This window comes from Terrapene carolina, unplaced genomic scaffold, assembly GCF_002925995.2.
Source record: "Terrapene carolina triunguis isolate 2854851 unplaced genomic scaffold, T_m_triunguis-2.0 Scaffold130, whole genome shotgun sequence".
Taxonomy (NCBI): domain Eukaryota; kingdom Metazoa; phylum Chordata; order Testudines; family Emydidae; genus Terrapene; species Terrapene triunguis.
In genome coordinates this window covers 11,884,351-11,899,958 of record NW_020664481.1, presented here as the reverse complement: position 1 = coordinate 11,899,958, position 15,608 = coordinate 11,884,351, and the positions used below count along the sequence as shown (strand labels likewise).

General features: G+C 42.1%; 1 protein-coding gene across 1 annotated transcript; it reads left to right on the top strand.

Annotated features, from left to right (window-relative positions):
- Window positions 1–1,109: 1,109 nt before the first annotated feature.
- PCK1 (phosphoenolpyruvate carboxykinase 1) lies at window positions 1,110–8,716 on the top strand. Its single transcript, XM_024201704.1, has 10 exons — window positions 1,110–1,211; window positions 1,431–1,680; window positions 2,546–2,727; window positions 3,380–3,583; window positions 3,908–4,095; window positions 5,234–5,396; window positions 5,570–5,794; window positions 5,882–6,013; window positions 7,027–7,122; window positions 7,741–8,716. Exons 2-10 carry the CDS (start codon window positions 1,457–1,459, stop codon window positions 8,193–8,195), a joined length of 1,869 nt encoding a protein of 622 aa, XP_024057472.1. The 5' UTR covers window positions 1,110–1,211; window positions 1,431–1,456; the 3' UTR covers window positions 8,196–8,716.
- The last annotated feature ends 6,892 nt before the right edge of the window (window positions 8,717–15,608 follow it).

Here is a 15,608-nt window from a genome sequence, read left to right as displayed (position 1 = left end):
TTTGTGGGCAGGATTGCATCAGTTATAAAGACGTGCAACTGAATGGCTGAACTCTGCAAATCTGGTCCTATCTCTAGGAACCGTGCAGGAATGAAATACTTTCACAGGGTTACCATGGGGTCAATCATTTCATCAATCAAATTATATCAATTAATGACAAAACAGCTGCTGTTGCCTTACAGGAAGTTACATATGGAAAGCAGAATTTTATTTTATTCTTTTATTAACTTAGAGAACTGCTATTAACTCTTCCTTGCTAAGCACAAGGACGTTTTGTGATTTTTCTTGGGTAGCAATTTAGATACAGGTTTACATTTTCCATAGTAGCTCTGTTAAATCAACAATAACGGACGTTTGTTTAGGTGCTCAGACAGTTGCTGATCTGTCACTGCTCACTCTACTGGGACGTTACAGAATTTTGAGACTACCTGTTCTGTACACATGAAAAGCCCCGGCTTAGAGAGACAGAGGTTTTGCTTATATCTAACACTATAGGAAATTCATCAGCAAGAATGATTTGGGCATAGCTTTTCAGAACTTCATGCACAAACTTAAAACCTCCAGGTACATTGATATGTGACTAGAATGTGAAATGCGCTCTTTTATTCCCCTGCTATTGCTGCTCAAAGCTGCACTTTATCCCCACATCAGGCAGTGTTTCCAAGGTGAGTAAACACACTTTGTATGAGGCACCAGTTCACAGCCAACTAGCAGGCACACACATACGAGATGTGCCAGGCTGTCTATTATGCTTTACTACCCTGGGTGTTCTAGTTGCAGCCACTCATTGCGCACAACCTTTCCCACACATTGAGGAGTTACAACACTTTTTGCATCAGAGCAGAACTAGTTCAAAGATTGACCAAACCAACAAGTTTTGTAATTGCTTAAAACAGCAAATCCAAGGGCTGAGAATCTTGGCTTTGAGCATTCATTAATCGAGCCTGTTAAATAATTACCTCTTCGCGGCTTCTTGTCAATTGTTCATGACGATAACTGTCCACGGCACTGTTCCTAGAGCCATCCTGTGATGACATAGGGGACAAGCCTGCTTCACCTCAGCTGGTGGGAAGGACTCCAGCATGAGAGGAGTATTTAAGAGAGGAGGATTCCTCCTTGGAAGTAAATGATCACAAGAATAGACCAAAGTAGGCAAAATCTGAACAGGTAGAAGAAGCAGTGAAATCCTCTCTGAACGCTTTTACAGGAAAGTAAGTGGAGTTTCTATATATAAATGTTATGCATTCTTCTAGAGCTTTAAATTCCATATCTATGCACAGGTTTGATTTAGATTTATTACCATAAGCACACAATTAAATCTATTACACATTCTTTTTATTACTGAATGTGTTTTTAGAAAAGCATATTCCTTCCATTAGGAATTGTTGGGTAATGTGCTAACAGGCCAAATGTTTGATCTTTGATTGCAGACAATATCCACTGCAGCCTACAAATAATGACTCCCCAGCTGAAGACTCGACTGAACATAATCCCACGACTCATCCAGGGGGATCTGAAGAGCTTGTCTCAGGAAGTGAGATACTTCATTGAAAGCAATGCCAAGCTATGCCAACCTGCTAGAATTCATATCTGTGATGGCTCAGAAGAAGAGAACAAAAACATTCTGGATATCATGGTAGAACAAGGCATGATCAAGAGGCTGAAGAAGTATGAGAACTGGTAAGTAACAGACAAATGTAAAAGAAAGTCAGGGTTAGATCTGAGAGAATTGTGGTATATAATTTTCCATGAACGTTTATATTTAAAAGGGCATTTCATTTCAACTGTGTTCGAAACCCTTTACTGTTTACTTTCCCTGAGCATTTGAGTACTCAGGAAAAGCGCACTTTATCCTTGAATATTCACCCAATGCTGATTTAAACGGTATTATTCAATTGGAATATTCACAGTTTACAATTCACAGTTTACAATTCATTTTTCTATTACATAAATCATCCAATTCAGGAACAGAAACCATATCATGTGACTTGTGTAGGACCTTAAGTCTTCAAAATGCTTTGCCAACACAATGGGTTAGATTCTGATCTCACTTAGGTCCTGATCCTGCAAACACTTACACCTGTATGCAAAGTGTTTACAGGGTCTCTGCTTTAGCCAGGAGTCGCTCTATTGATTTCTGTGTAAAACTGGCAAAACTCTCGATTTATACTGGTGTAAATAAGAATAGAGTCAAGTCTTATAACTCCTGATGAGTTATTAATCCCATTTGACTGTTGGTGAAGCTGAGGTCAAGGGAGATTAACATGTAACTATACTACAGCTAAACTTCTAAAGCCATGACACCGTCAGTTCATTCTGCAATATTCGTAGCTATTTTGTATGAGAGAATACATTCCACCGATCCTTTATCTGAATAAGCTGTGGCTGTCTGGAAAGATATTTGGACGTTATGGGCTCTGTCACCTTACCCACTATAATGCATTTTACCCTATAGTGCCTTCCCTCTAGGGAAGGATTAAATGTACTCTACTTACCACTTTTTAACGACCAAAACACAATTTCCTGATTTTTTTTTTAAAAATAGTTGGTTGGCTCTCACTGATCCAAGGGATGTGGCAAGAATTGAAAGCAAAACAGTCATTATCACTCAGGAGCAGAGAGATACCATTCCAATCCCTAAAACTGGAACTAGCCAGCTGGGTCACTGGATGTCAGAAGAAGATTTTGAGAAAGCCTTCAATGTCAGATTCCCGGGGTGCATGAAAGGTAAAAAGAAAATTCACATGACACTTTCATAATAATAAAATAACACCAGTAATAATAAATAATAATCTAAAAATACAAACACATTTGGCTAAGATTTACAAACTTTGGCACATAAGGTTAGGCACCTAATCCATTTCATCAGGCCTTTCAGTCTCAGAGCTCTGCATACATATACGCGGTCATTCTACTACCCATTTTAAAGAAGGGCAACTAAAGCTTGGGTGACTTTCCTGAAATCAACAGAGAGTCAGCAGTAGATGGAAAATTGAGGAAAGAACCCAGGAATCCTGACTCCTTGGGTCAAATTCTCTTCAATGGAATTCCACCAGTTTACACTAGCAGAGAATTTGGCCCCTTGCTCCTTCTGAGACTGCTAGACAATTCTACCTACACACAGCACAGCAGCTTTTATCATTTAACAACACAGAAAACTACTAGTAGTTAAAAACAAAACCTTTTATTACATAACCTGACAAAAAAGAACATTTCAAATCTATAAATATCCTCTGGAACCACCTCGCAAAAGGTGGAGAGCTTTTAAGGAAGTGAGAAAATGTAAAGGGACAATGCACTTTTTAATGATTATTCTAACAATACACTGTTTTTCTTCTTGGTCACATCTCACTCACGTGGCTCTGCTCCTACTTTACAGGACGTACAATGTATGTCATCCCCTTTAGTATGGGGCCCATTGGGTCTCCTTTATGCAAGTTTGGGATTGAGCTGACAGATTCACCGTACGTGGTGGCCAGCATGAGAATCATGACCCGGATGGGAACAGCCGTCTTGGAAGCCCTAGGGAATGGAGAGTTTGTAAAATGCCTTCATTCGGTTGGGTGTCCTTTCCCACTAAAAAGTAAGTAATCGTATTAACCGTTAACTCTGGCTAATTCTCAGACATATGTGTTGCACCTGTCTTATATCCTTGGCACACTGAAAACTGCCAGTGAAGTCAATGGGAGGTTTTGGATTGTGCAAGAAAAGCAGGTCAAGTCCAAGGTGAAGGAATTAGGATTTAAGGCCTTTCTAGGGGGCAGATTATTCCACAGATGCCCACTACAGGGTTTCTGAAGCATCTGGTACTGTCCAGTGTCAGACACAGGACGCTGACTAAATGAACCTTGGATCTGACCCAATCTGGCAATTCCTATATTCACGAGTAGTGCATTGTGTTTTGCAGAACCACTAGTAAACAATTGGCCCTGCAACCCAGATTTGACTCTGATTGCTCAGATTCCTGATCGCAGAGAAATCATCTCATTTGGCAGTGGTTATGGAGGAAACTCCTTGCTGGGGAAAAAGTGCTTTGCCCTCAGGATTGCCAGCAGAATTGCCAAGGAAGAGGGCTGGCTTGCTGAGCACATGCTGGTAAGAGCCGTTAAAATCATAAGTGCATTTTTTAAAGCAATTAAACCTCAAAACAGCGCAGCGTGAATATGTCATGACTTGATACAGTATTAGTGGAATTACTATCTGGCATGAATATTACTGTGCTGTGAGATATACATATCATACAACCAGCTTATGTAGAAATAGGGAAGTACCTGTGTTGTTGATCAATAAGCATTTTATAGAAGAAAATATAAAAATAGGGATCTAAGCAAGATTTCCATCTGCTTGTCTAGGCTCTGATCCTGAATTATGTTCCATACAGGCAGACCTCAGTGCCTGTGCAGACCCCATTCACTTCAATAAGGATACACATGGGAATACGGGTCTACATGCATACAACAGCTTGCAGGATAGGGTCCATAGTTTGTAAAATTGTCTTTAATATTAAAAGCAGACCTGAAAAAAACTCCTGAAAATATTCATTTGCTTTTTCAAATGAATTGCATTTGCCTATGTTCATGCCCTTCCTGTGTTCACTTTCCACTCTCATTTGAGCAATCAAGTTTCACTAAAATGGTCCTGCAAAGTGAATTTGCTAGGTACGCACTTGAGTTTTCACGGCAAAGACATTTTACATTCATTCATACAAGTATTTATGCCAGGTTGACCCACTCAGGGAACTGAAAAATACCATGTGGCTTACCTGATCATCCATCACAGCTCAGCAACACAAAAATATTCAAAGTCTGAATATTTTTAATCTATAAAGTAAAGTAAATTGATCTCCCTCACACTCACCCTCCCTCCCTCCCCCTCTCCTCTCCTTAGCCTCTCACTCTCCTCTGGCTCTTTCACTTCACAATAAAAGTATGCGCTAGTCATTCCTACTTGCCACCCCACTTGCCACTCCAACTACTGCCCCATCTCCCTTTTCTCTTTCATCTCTAAGCTCATTGGGTGCACTATGTAACACAATAATAATAAAGTTTGAGTAAATGTGTGAATAAATTTGAAAAACCTGCGACCTGCTCACATGTATTCCATAAGGGGACACTTTGTCAAAGAAAATTCTATCTGCAGCAAATCCAGCATGTTTTATTATTGCCATTTACTGGTAATAACACAAGTGCAGGAAAAATAAGCATATTAAACAGAGACATTTATTTTTCAATAGATTCTGGGTATCACAAACCCAGAGGGTGAGAAGAAGTACTTTACCGCGGCATTCCCCAGTGCATGTGGAAAAACTAACTTGGCTATGATGAACCCAACTCTGCCAGGATGGAAAATTGAGTGTGTTGGGGATGATATTGCCTGGATGAAATTCGATGAGCAAGGTAACTCTTCTTACTTTAAGGCTGAATTGCTCTAGGGACCAGTCCTGCTCTCATTAATGTCCGTGGCCACTTCCCTCTGACTTTGATGGCAGCAGGATCTGGATCCTAGTCTGCCAAGAGCTCAAATGGTAAGTTGGGTTTTGTATCATTGTTTGGTATCTCTTAAATTCCAGGTAATTTAAGGGCAATCAATCCAGAAAATGGATTTTTTGGAGTTGCTCCTGGGACATCAGTAAAAACAAACCCCAATGCCATAAAGACCATACACAAGAATACCATCTTCACCAATGTAGCAGAAACCAGCGATGGAGGCATATACTGGGAAGGCATTGATGAACCACTTGCACCAGGAGTGACACTGACTTCATGGAAGAACAAGAAGTGGACTCCAGGGAATGGTAACTCTGCATGTTTGGGGGACTTTTTAAATTTCTCATCACATTTCACGTTAATTCTGCAATCATGAAATATTTTGGTCTGTACAGGGGAGACTTGCGCCCATCCCAATTCTCGATTCTGCACCCCTGCCAGCCAGTGCCCAATCATTGACCCTGCCTGGGAATCTCCAGAAGGAGTGCCGATTGAGGGTATAATATTTGGAGGCCGTAGACCTGCTGGTAAGAGCTGCAATAATGTGTATCAAGACCAAAGCCCTAGCCACTGTATGCCTAAAACTGTGCTGGCAACAGTTGGGTTTAAATATGGTTTTTGCTACTGTGGTGTCCCTGGGCAGCGAGAGCAGCAAAATAACTAGATTAGTAAACCACATTTTAAGAAGCGGCCTATGATTTTGGGGGGCCCAACACTTTATAATTATCTGTATTATGTTAACACCTAGGGGCCCCAACAAAGATCGGGGCCCCATTGTGCTAGGCATGGGACAGATAGATAGCAAGATACAGTCCATGCCTCAGAGCCTGGGCTTATAATTTAGATAGCCCAGACTGAGAAAGAGTGGGAGAAATGAAGTATTATCCCCATTTTATAGATGGGGAACTGAGGCTGCCTACTGGACCAAGTTCCATTCAAAATCTGGCCACAGGAGCAAGAGATGCCCACATGATGGCTTTTAGCCCTATGGCTAGAGCACTCACTTGGGATGTAGGACACCTAGGTTTGATTCCCTTCTCTGCTTGATTGGGAGAAATGATTTGCGTCGGGGTCTCCCACCTCTGAAGGGAGCACTCCAAGCACTGAGCTATGGAATATTCCAAGGTGGCGCTTCCTCAAGCTCTCCAATTGAAGTTGTTCAGTTTGGATAGCTAATTAAAAAGTGATTGGAGTAGGGGGGCTGGACCCTAGATCTCCCATCTTTTAGGTGGGTGCCGTAACCACCAGACTACAGTATCAGTCTCTCTTTCTCTCTCTCTCTTGCTCACGGACTCAAAGTATTTATACACAGTGGAACAGCTTCAAATACTTAAAGATTCATTGGGCCAGAGAGAAAGAGAGAATTCTGGCCTAAATTATTTTCCAATAAGAAAGAGGGGGGAAAATGAACTGAATTATATAACAGGAAAAAGAGGGACTGAATTCTATGGTAACATGCATACTGCTGTACTTCAGGTAGCTAAAGCTGTTATAGCAAAGACTTTTGGACCTTTAATTATTACTATTTTGTTCTCTACAGGTGTGCCTCTAGTATATGAGGCCCTTAGCTGGCAGCATGGTGTATTTATAGGAGCAGCTATGAGATCTGAAGCAACTGCAGCTGCTGAGCACAAAGGTAAATCAAATTCTAATTTGCCTTTCCATATTAAAAGTAGTCCTTTCTGGATACCCAACAGTGATCACCGTAAATTACTATACACTAAAGTCTGCTTCTTGGGAGTTAATTTTGTGAATTGTGCAGTTTTCAAAATACAAAATATTCTGCTTGGAGCTAAAAAAAATTCTAACCTAAAATTCAACACCCAGTAAAACATTTCCATGTGGGTAATATGGAGCAAGGACACAGTGTGGCCAACAGGATGCCGGAGTCTGAGTTGAAAGACTTGATACTGAGCCATTGTGTGATCTTGGACAAGTCACTGAAGTCGTCTGTTTTGCTACAGAGCACATGTTGAATGGGCAATGCAAGCTAGTTTTGGGATGCCCAACTTCAGACACTCAGGGATGAATTTTCAGAGTTCTGACCATCCGCACCGTCCATTTACTTAAACTGGAGTTGACCATGCTTAGCGCCTCTGAAATTCAGACTCTGAATCAATTTTTGCCTCAGTTTCCCCATTTGTAGATTGGGGATAATGCTTAACCAGATTCTTAAAGCTCTTCTTGCTGACAGGTTAAAATGTTGTATGAGGGCTAAGTATTATCTTACTTTCTACGTACATTCTTTTAACAGGAAAAATCATTATGCACGACCCCTTTGCCATGCGGCCTTTCTTTGGCTACAACTTTGGCAAATACCTTGCCCACTGGCTTAGCATGGCACATCGCCCAGCTGCAAAACTGCCCAAGATCTTCCATGTGAACTGGTTCCGAAAAGACAAGCAAGGAAAATTCCTGTGGCCTGGTTATGGGGAGAACTCCCGTGTGCTGGAATGGATGTTCAACAGAATCCGTGGAGAGGCCGATGCCAAGCGAACTGCTATAGGCTACATCCCTGCTGACGCAGCCTTGAACCTGAAGGGCCTAGAAGGCATTGACATGACAGAACTGTTTGATGTCTCCAAAGAGTTCTGGGAAAAAGAGGTAATGGAAATCAAGAAATATTTTGAAGAGCAAGTTAATGCTGACCTCCCTTATGAAATAGAAAGAGAAGTTCTTGCACTGGAGCAAAGGATAAAACAGCTGTAACTGATCAAAACAGTTCTGAATCCACACATAATGAAGATGACAAGCACACTTTACTGGAAGCACACTAATACATTGATAGGTAGGGGACAATGCTGAAAAATATAACAATTTTCATTCTAAAAAGGAAAATCAAGGTTGTTAGTCAGCTGGAACTCCTGGACATCCCAGAGGTAACTTCCAGCCCATGGGTTGAGGATTACATGTGCAAATGACCCTTAAGACATCTGCATGATCATTTGCATGCATAATTACTATAATTCTGCACGCAATCACGTGTACAGATTACTTGGATACATTTTTGCATGTGCAATTCTGAAAACACAGACTCCAATGTTTTAGAGAATGTCTGTTTCTGTTATAATGAGCATTAAAGACCCAGATGAATTTGTTTTTACCTTAGTGGTGTCAGTTACAATAAAGAAAAAAACCCTGTAAGCTGTATATATGTATTATCTAGCTATATTTTCTATCTTTAAAAATATTTGGAAAGATTACTTACCAGAGTGAAAGATTATTTTATATTACAAATGCATATTTAAAATATTTTTATTTTATGTCTCATATTCCGGTGATTTCCAGATGTTTTGCACTGCCTGTTCTTTAAATCAGTGAAATAAACTTTTTTTTACAGAATATTCTCTCATTTCCTGTATTCTCACTGTCCAGAAAACAGCATGCAAATGTCCTGGGCCTCCAATCATTCCCACCGTGAGGAGGGGTTGTGTTCATGGGAGAAAACTAATTACCGAATAAGTCAGTTTCCCACCCATTATTGAAATATACTTAAAGTCAAAGAATTCCAAACAATAAGTGGCTTCTGGGAAAGTTTTTTCCTAATCCCCATGAATTAGAGGTTGGTTCATGTACTGGAGTATGAGGGTGCCTGTCTATTCCCCAGCTCCAGGGGCAAGGGGAGCAAAGATGCTGGTATGGAATTCAGGATGCTTTGTGAAGAGTTTTCTGGACTTGTTGGAATGGCTTGTAGGGCTTCAGGAATGGGGAAGAGGGAGGAAGTGGTGCTTCGCCCAGCTGCTGAAACCCTGCTATCCTCCTCACCAAAGTGCTCCCTTCATGCCTTCCAGTCCACACGCATGGCAAGTGGCCCGCTTTTTTCCCTTTGAATGCTTGGTCACCCTGAATAGGCTGCAAATATTTGTTTAGCAAAAAGAAAACCACTTCTATGGTGTAATTAAACTCTTTATAGATTCTGCTTCCTTGCAAAACAAATAGAGACAGGGGCTGGTCAACAGATGGCCTTCAGAGCTTGCTAGGTGAGGTCACACAGCCTGGAAAACCTTTAACTATCTCTTGGCTGTGTGTTTAGGAATGACCTGAAGCAGCCCACCCCATTACAGGGAGTCCTGCTAGAGCAAGGACATCAGGTTCGGATCCGCTGGAATGTAGCACTAGGAATTTCCCTCTCCTGCCCCTTTCAACTCTACCCCACGATTCTCCAGGGAATCGCCTTCTGATGACACTACCTAACATGATGCACTGAAAGAAAAACATTCCAATCAATTGTAACAACGGTATTTTAATTGTTTGTGGTTCTCCCCCTCTGCACCCTATCCTCTCCCCGCATAGAATGTTGCTATTAAATGCTTGGGTATGTAAACTATATAACATTTAAGCAATTACAGAAAATGGGAAAAATATGTCATTAAGGGTATGAACCAGAAAATAATTTTGTATTTGAATCATTCAATACTTGATTTGTATGTGTATATACCCAAACCCATCAGTATCTATGGGTAATGCAATTTACATTCTGAATGATCAAAATGTTTAGTATCAGCAGATGAAAATGTTTTTTAAAAAGAGAAAGCAGTGGTTTGAAATTTAGAAACGTAGTCAGCCATGCCAGATTATGGTCTCAACGTCTCTCCACCCAACAAATACCATGCTCCATAAATGCAAAACGAATTAGAACAAAACACTTTTAAATTGAAATCTGGAAGCTTCTCCGATTTAAAAAAAGACAATAAATCTAGACAAACTAGCAGTTAACTATAAAACTTGGCCTATTAAATGGGCTTCAGAGAAGCGAAGCATTGGCGAGACTAGTGCACGAAACATATAGAACCATAAAGTTTGCATCAACTTATATTATGAAATGAACTTTGTACTCTGGACGCTTAGAAGCAGATCATATTGTTAAACTCTCAGGGATATAGCAGTGGCCATCATATGTGTGTATGGGGGGGGGGAGAGAGGGAAATGTGAGGCCAAGTTGGTGTAAGACAGTGTAGCTCCATCCAAGTCAATGGAGTTACACTGATTTATACCAGCTGGGCCTGTGATCTCTTGTTAGGAGCATGGTACCTGGGATCGGGACTCTGCCACAGACTCAGGGTGACCGTGGACAAGTCACTTAACCTCCTTGGGCCTCAGTTAACCCGTTTGCAAAATGCCATGCAAAAATAATCACGCCTTTTTTGGGTAAAGGTGGCTTTTCATTAAAACCATCCAAACAATGTACTCTTGGGTATGTTTTTATACAAAAGGAGACTTTTTAAATGTATTTTGGACAAAAGAAAAAGCAGAGTGGGGCAGAGTTGGGGAGGGAGAAAAATGGCATGGGAGGGGGTGAATGCACCTGATGTGGGAAACAAATATTTGCACAAAAATGACAACTTGTGTCCAGCTCTACTTCTGATGTCTCATTAGTAACGAATTCTGCACTCCATTCCGGTGAAGCTCCCATTGAATTCTACTGGAACAATTAACCAAGGGTCATGGTAGATTCTCCATCACTAGGAATTTTTAAATCAAGATTGGATGTTTTTTTCGGAAAGATCTGCTGAAGTTCAAACAGGAATCATTTTGGGGAACTTTTCTGGCATGTGTTATACGGGAGGTCAGATTAGATTATCAGAATGGTCCCTTGTAGCCTTGAAATCTATGAACAAGAATAAGGAGTATGGGTGCAGTGTTTGTAAACTACTTTTGAGGATATGTCTACACTGCAAGTAAAGAGGGGAATGTAGCATGGCTAGGCATACCCTTGCTGCCTTTATTCCAGCTAGTACAGGAAACACTAGTAGTGTAGATGTAGCAGCAACCAGAGTACATATGGCTTGTACTCTGGTTGCTAGCCCTTGCTAAAGCCTACTTTACTATTGTTACCTATGCTAGCTAGATTAAAGCCAGCATGAGTAGCCTACCCATGCTACAATCACACTCTCACTTGCAGTGTGGACATATCCTGAGATACTTGGGCAAAAGGTGCTTCCTTCGAGAAGTAATAGTATGCGTAGAGATAGGCCTCAGCCACAAAGTTCAGACCCAGATTTTGGTCCCATCTTCCTTAAAGTTTGGGGGCCTCTGAGTCTGGCAGTTTGTTTCAGACCCATTTCTAGGTCAAATTCTTCAATCCTGACCCTGCAAACCCTTTATCCAGTGACAATCCCAACATTAACTCGAATGCACACATCCGATTTCAAAGGGACTCATCAGTAAGCACTTTGTTAATGAATAAGGGTAAAGAGAATCAGGCAAAGCTTGCACTCCTCCTTACAAAACTCACATTCTTTTCCTTACTTCCAGGAAGGAACAAAATCCAGCTTCAAACCTCTCACGTCTCAGTCACAAAAGGCCCAATTTCTTAGGAAGAAAGAAAATTCAGGGAAATGAGACATCTTGTGTTCCAAACCCTTGGCTACCATAGTAACATTATTTATTCCACACTTGCTGCAGCAGAGTCAATTAGCTCCCTAACTGAAAGATAATTACCATAACTGGAGACATACCTGGCTGGGAAACTGCTACAACACTGCTTAGAAAAGGCAAACTGGAATACTCTGAATTCCAAATGAGTAATCATCAGTGTAGATCATGAACTACTTTCCTGGCAGTGAACTAACCCCCAGAAAAAAGGGCACATTTTCCAATTCAGTGTTGACAAACTTTGATCAACGATATTTCAAATGCATCCAGACGCCTCTGACAGTTCGAATGCAAAACAGGGCGGCATGAAACATTGTTAGTGTTACACGGGATTGTTCAGCCATTATAGACTTAATATTCAGCCATGAAACTTGGAAGGTACACTACTGCAATAGAGTCACTCTCTATTAATACTATTTAAAGAAATACACATGCATTAATGTGCAAAATTCAGACCCTATTTGAGCATCCCATGATAATTACTTTCCCAAACAAGAAGTATGTGTTTTTTATAGTGAAAAATCAGTGCAGAAGATCTCTGGCTTTGTGTCATGAAGCTTTAAGAAACAGTAAATTGTATTCTATTGTACATAGGTTCTTTTACTGCCTTCATCACCCCAGTACCGGAGCACCTTCCGGGAGCAGTGACGAACATCTGTCACATCAGATCTCATTTTCCTCTCCTGTTTGCTGTTGATTCCAGAATGACTCCACTGAAGGTACTCCTGATTTGCACCACATAAGTGAGACCCGATTAAAGTTCCAAGATCCTTTCTGCTTTGCATGGCCTTTTGTCCACAAGTGCACTCACTACTTGTGTACCCTCTCTTGACTGGCTGTGGCGTAGCAGGCTCTCCTCCTTTCATGCCCCCTGGTGACACTCACTCTGGCACTGTGGTGGTCGGCCTCTTCTCGTGACTCAGCCCTCCGGCCCTGTCATGTGTAGTCCTCCCCCTTTCAAGGTAAATAAGCACACAATAAAATAAACCCAAACAAACACGGCTCTTCGCCCTCACCCAGGCTCACTCCTCAGCAGACTCTTTCCCTCGCCCAGGCTGTGGAGCGTTGTCCTCCTGCTCTTGTGCAGAGTGACATCACCCAGAGCTTTTCCCCCCTTGAGTCAGGCTGTTTCCGTACTACCTTTTCCAGAGGCCAGTAGGGGAACCCAGTCCCTCCCTCTCCTCTGGGTTCCAGTCCAGGGACCCCGTGGTACGCAGGGTCTGCTCTCCCAGACTCCTCACTCCCTCCTTGGCCTTCCTTCAGGCACATCCCATGGCCCTTCCCTGGCTTTACTGTACATCTGCCTCTCTCTAAGCTTTTTCTCCCCTCTCTGTCAACCGGAGTGTTCTCTCTCCCCGCCATCTCCCTGCAGCCTCTTTCTCATCTGGGCTTCCTCCCTTTATGCTCACTACCAGCTCTTCACCCAGTTGGGCCTCATCTTTAATTGGGACTGGCTCACCCTCCTGGTGCAACCAGGCACACTAAACTGCTCTCTCAGTGAACTCTTTCAATACCTCTGTGGGCACACACCCAGCCACACCATTAAACTGTTTAGGTGGATACTCCTCCGGTGGAAACTTTCTCTAGGGGCAGTTTATTCTCAAAATGCTCCCTTTGGGTTTTTTGACACCTCCCTCTGGTGACGGCATTGTCCCATATCGGCAATTGCTGTGTTCCACAGTAAAAAACCTGAGGGCTTGCCTAGGTGTCCCGGTGAAGGTTTGTAAACATGTGAAACAAGAGATCTCTCTTCAGGATAAGCTGTCCTGTCCTGCCACCCCTTCCAACATGTTACAACAAAACCAAAGGGTGGAAAGTCTATCTGTTTTCATTCTCCCTAGAGAACTTATCAGAGTTCCTGGGTTGTTTTGATTCCACCCTGATGGCCTTTCACCCAGTGAAGCAAACCTTGCGTAAAGCTGCTGTTTTTCTACTGAGCTATTGCTCACTTCGGAGTAACTGTTTTTTTTCTTTGAAAGCATCACAACAACACTTCACAGGCTGAGAGACTGATCAAAGGGCATTGAGGGGGCCCCCACAGCTCTTCCCCACAGATAATATCTGAAACCTGCTGTTTCCTAGCAAACCAGGCTCTATTTCTATGGAGAACGCCTTCTAGGCCCACACAGATGAGAGATCTTATTCTTGCTTTAATTACACAGCTAATTTTTGAAAATGGCTTTAAAACTAGTTAGAGTAACAGCCTGAGCCCCCTCCTCACCCCCATCTCCTCAGTAAAACCAGAAGAAGCTCTTGTAATCATGATGTAGGCTCACTCAGACACAGCACATGGTAATCAAGCCTATGTAAGTGCAGAAAGGCTGTAAAGGCGGAGAGCACGACAAACCCCATTTTAGCCACAGGAAACAAACACCTTATTTCGCTGTGTGTTCCTAAACAGCTGAGAACCTTCCCACCATGTTTTATATCTTTCAGATTCCCGGGGGTAGATCTCAACAGCAGTTAAACCCCAGCAGTATTTAAACAAGCCCAGAGATTAAGCTAACCTTAAATTACATGTAACAAGAGACTGTCCAGTTGGTCCAGAAGTCCATGTCACCACCTTTTGGCAATTGTAGGAGAGACAAGGAGGCAAACTCTAGCCTGTCATGGAAACAGAACCACCACGGATGCCCACGGATGCTGTGAAAGTTGTGTTAGTCTGCGTATATATTCTCAAAACTACTGAGAACAGTACCACCCTCAAGCAAACAATTCCTGGCTAAAATAGGAATAATTTGTATGTATTTTCATGCCTAAGAAGGAGGGCTGGGTGAGAGAGAATACATGCAAAACCTTCTTTCCAGCCCATATTCTGTGGTGGGTATGTACTTTCTGGCAGGCATCTCTGTGCAGAGCCCTGCTACAATGTGACACTACCAGTGGGCCCAGAGTAAACCTCAGACTCTAATCCATTTGAGGAGCTTTGCTAACATAAACACTTGTGCAATTTAAAAACCACAGGAGAGGCCAAAGGATGTTTTGACTCTGGAGCAATTCTTTTGGGATTTATAGTACATTTCACTGTGTCTTCTCATTCAGCTCTATATTTTAATCCTACTTGTGTTCCAGCAAAAATTAATGGTAAATGTTCAGAAAAACACGTGCCTTTCCCTACAGCTCCTCCAGGTCTGATGAACTGAGCCAGACATGGCTGTACTTGCTTTCCAGCTGAAACCACTGGAAAAATATCAAGACTATACAGTGAGTTCATTAAGGGTCAAAGGCTGATCACGTTGAAGTTAATGCCAAAACTCCCACTGAAATCAATGGGACCAAGATTTGGGCATAAGAGAGAAGAAACCAGGTTCTGTGATGAGGTTTGTTTGGGGAATTTTTGTATGTTCAGTCTCTGTTTCTGGCTTTCAAATTGGAAATCTACCAACATTTCCCTGTGCCTCCATGGGCAGCCAATGGAAACAAGAAGATATGGATTAAACTAGAGCATCAGCTGAAAAACACACATGAACATTTACAAACTGGCTGGGAGGCTCAAAGAAGAAACGCACTAGCCTCTTGCTGCTGGAGGGTGGAAGCAGGACAGAGATTTGATGGTCTCATCTTGATCCCTAAAAATCACCACAAAGTTTGGCCTAATTCACTCCATGCTTGACCATTTGTGCTCCGGAAAGCCCCACATTGCCACTAGCAGTGGTATTGCTGGGTCAAGGACTAGCTGCATTGAGAGAGCTAGACAGGGAAGATACAGACAACTGCCTGCACCTTTGCCTAATTCCAGAAGTTCTA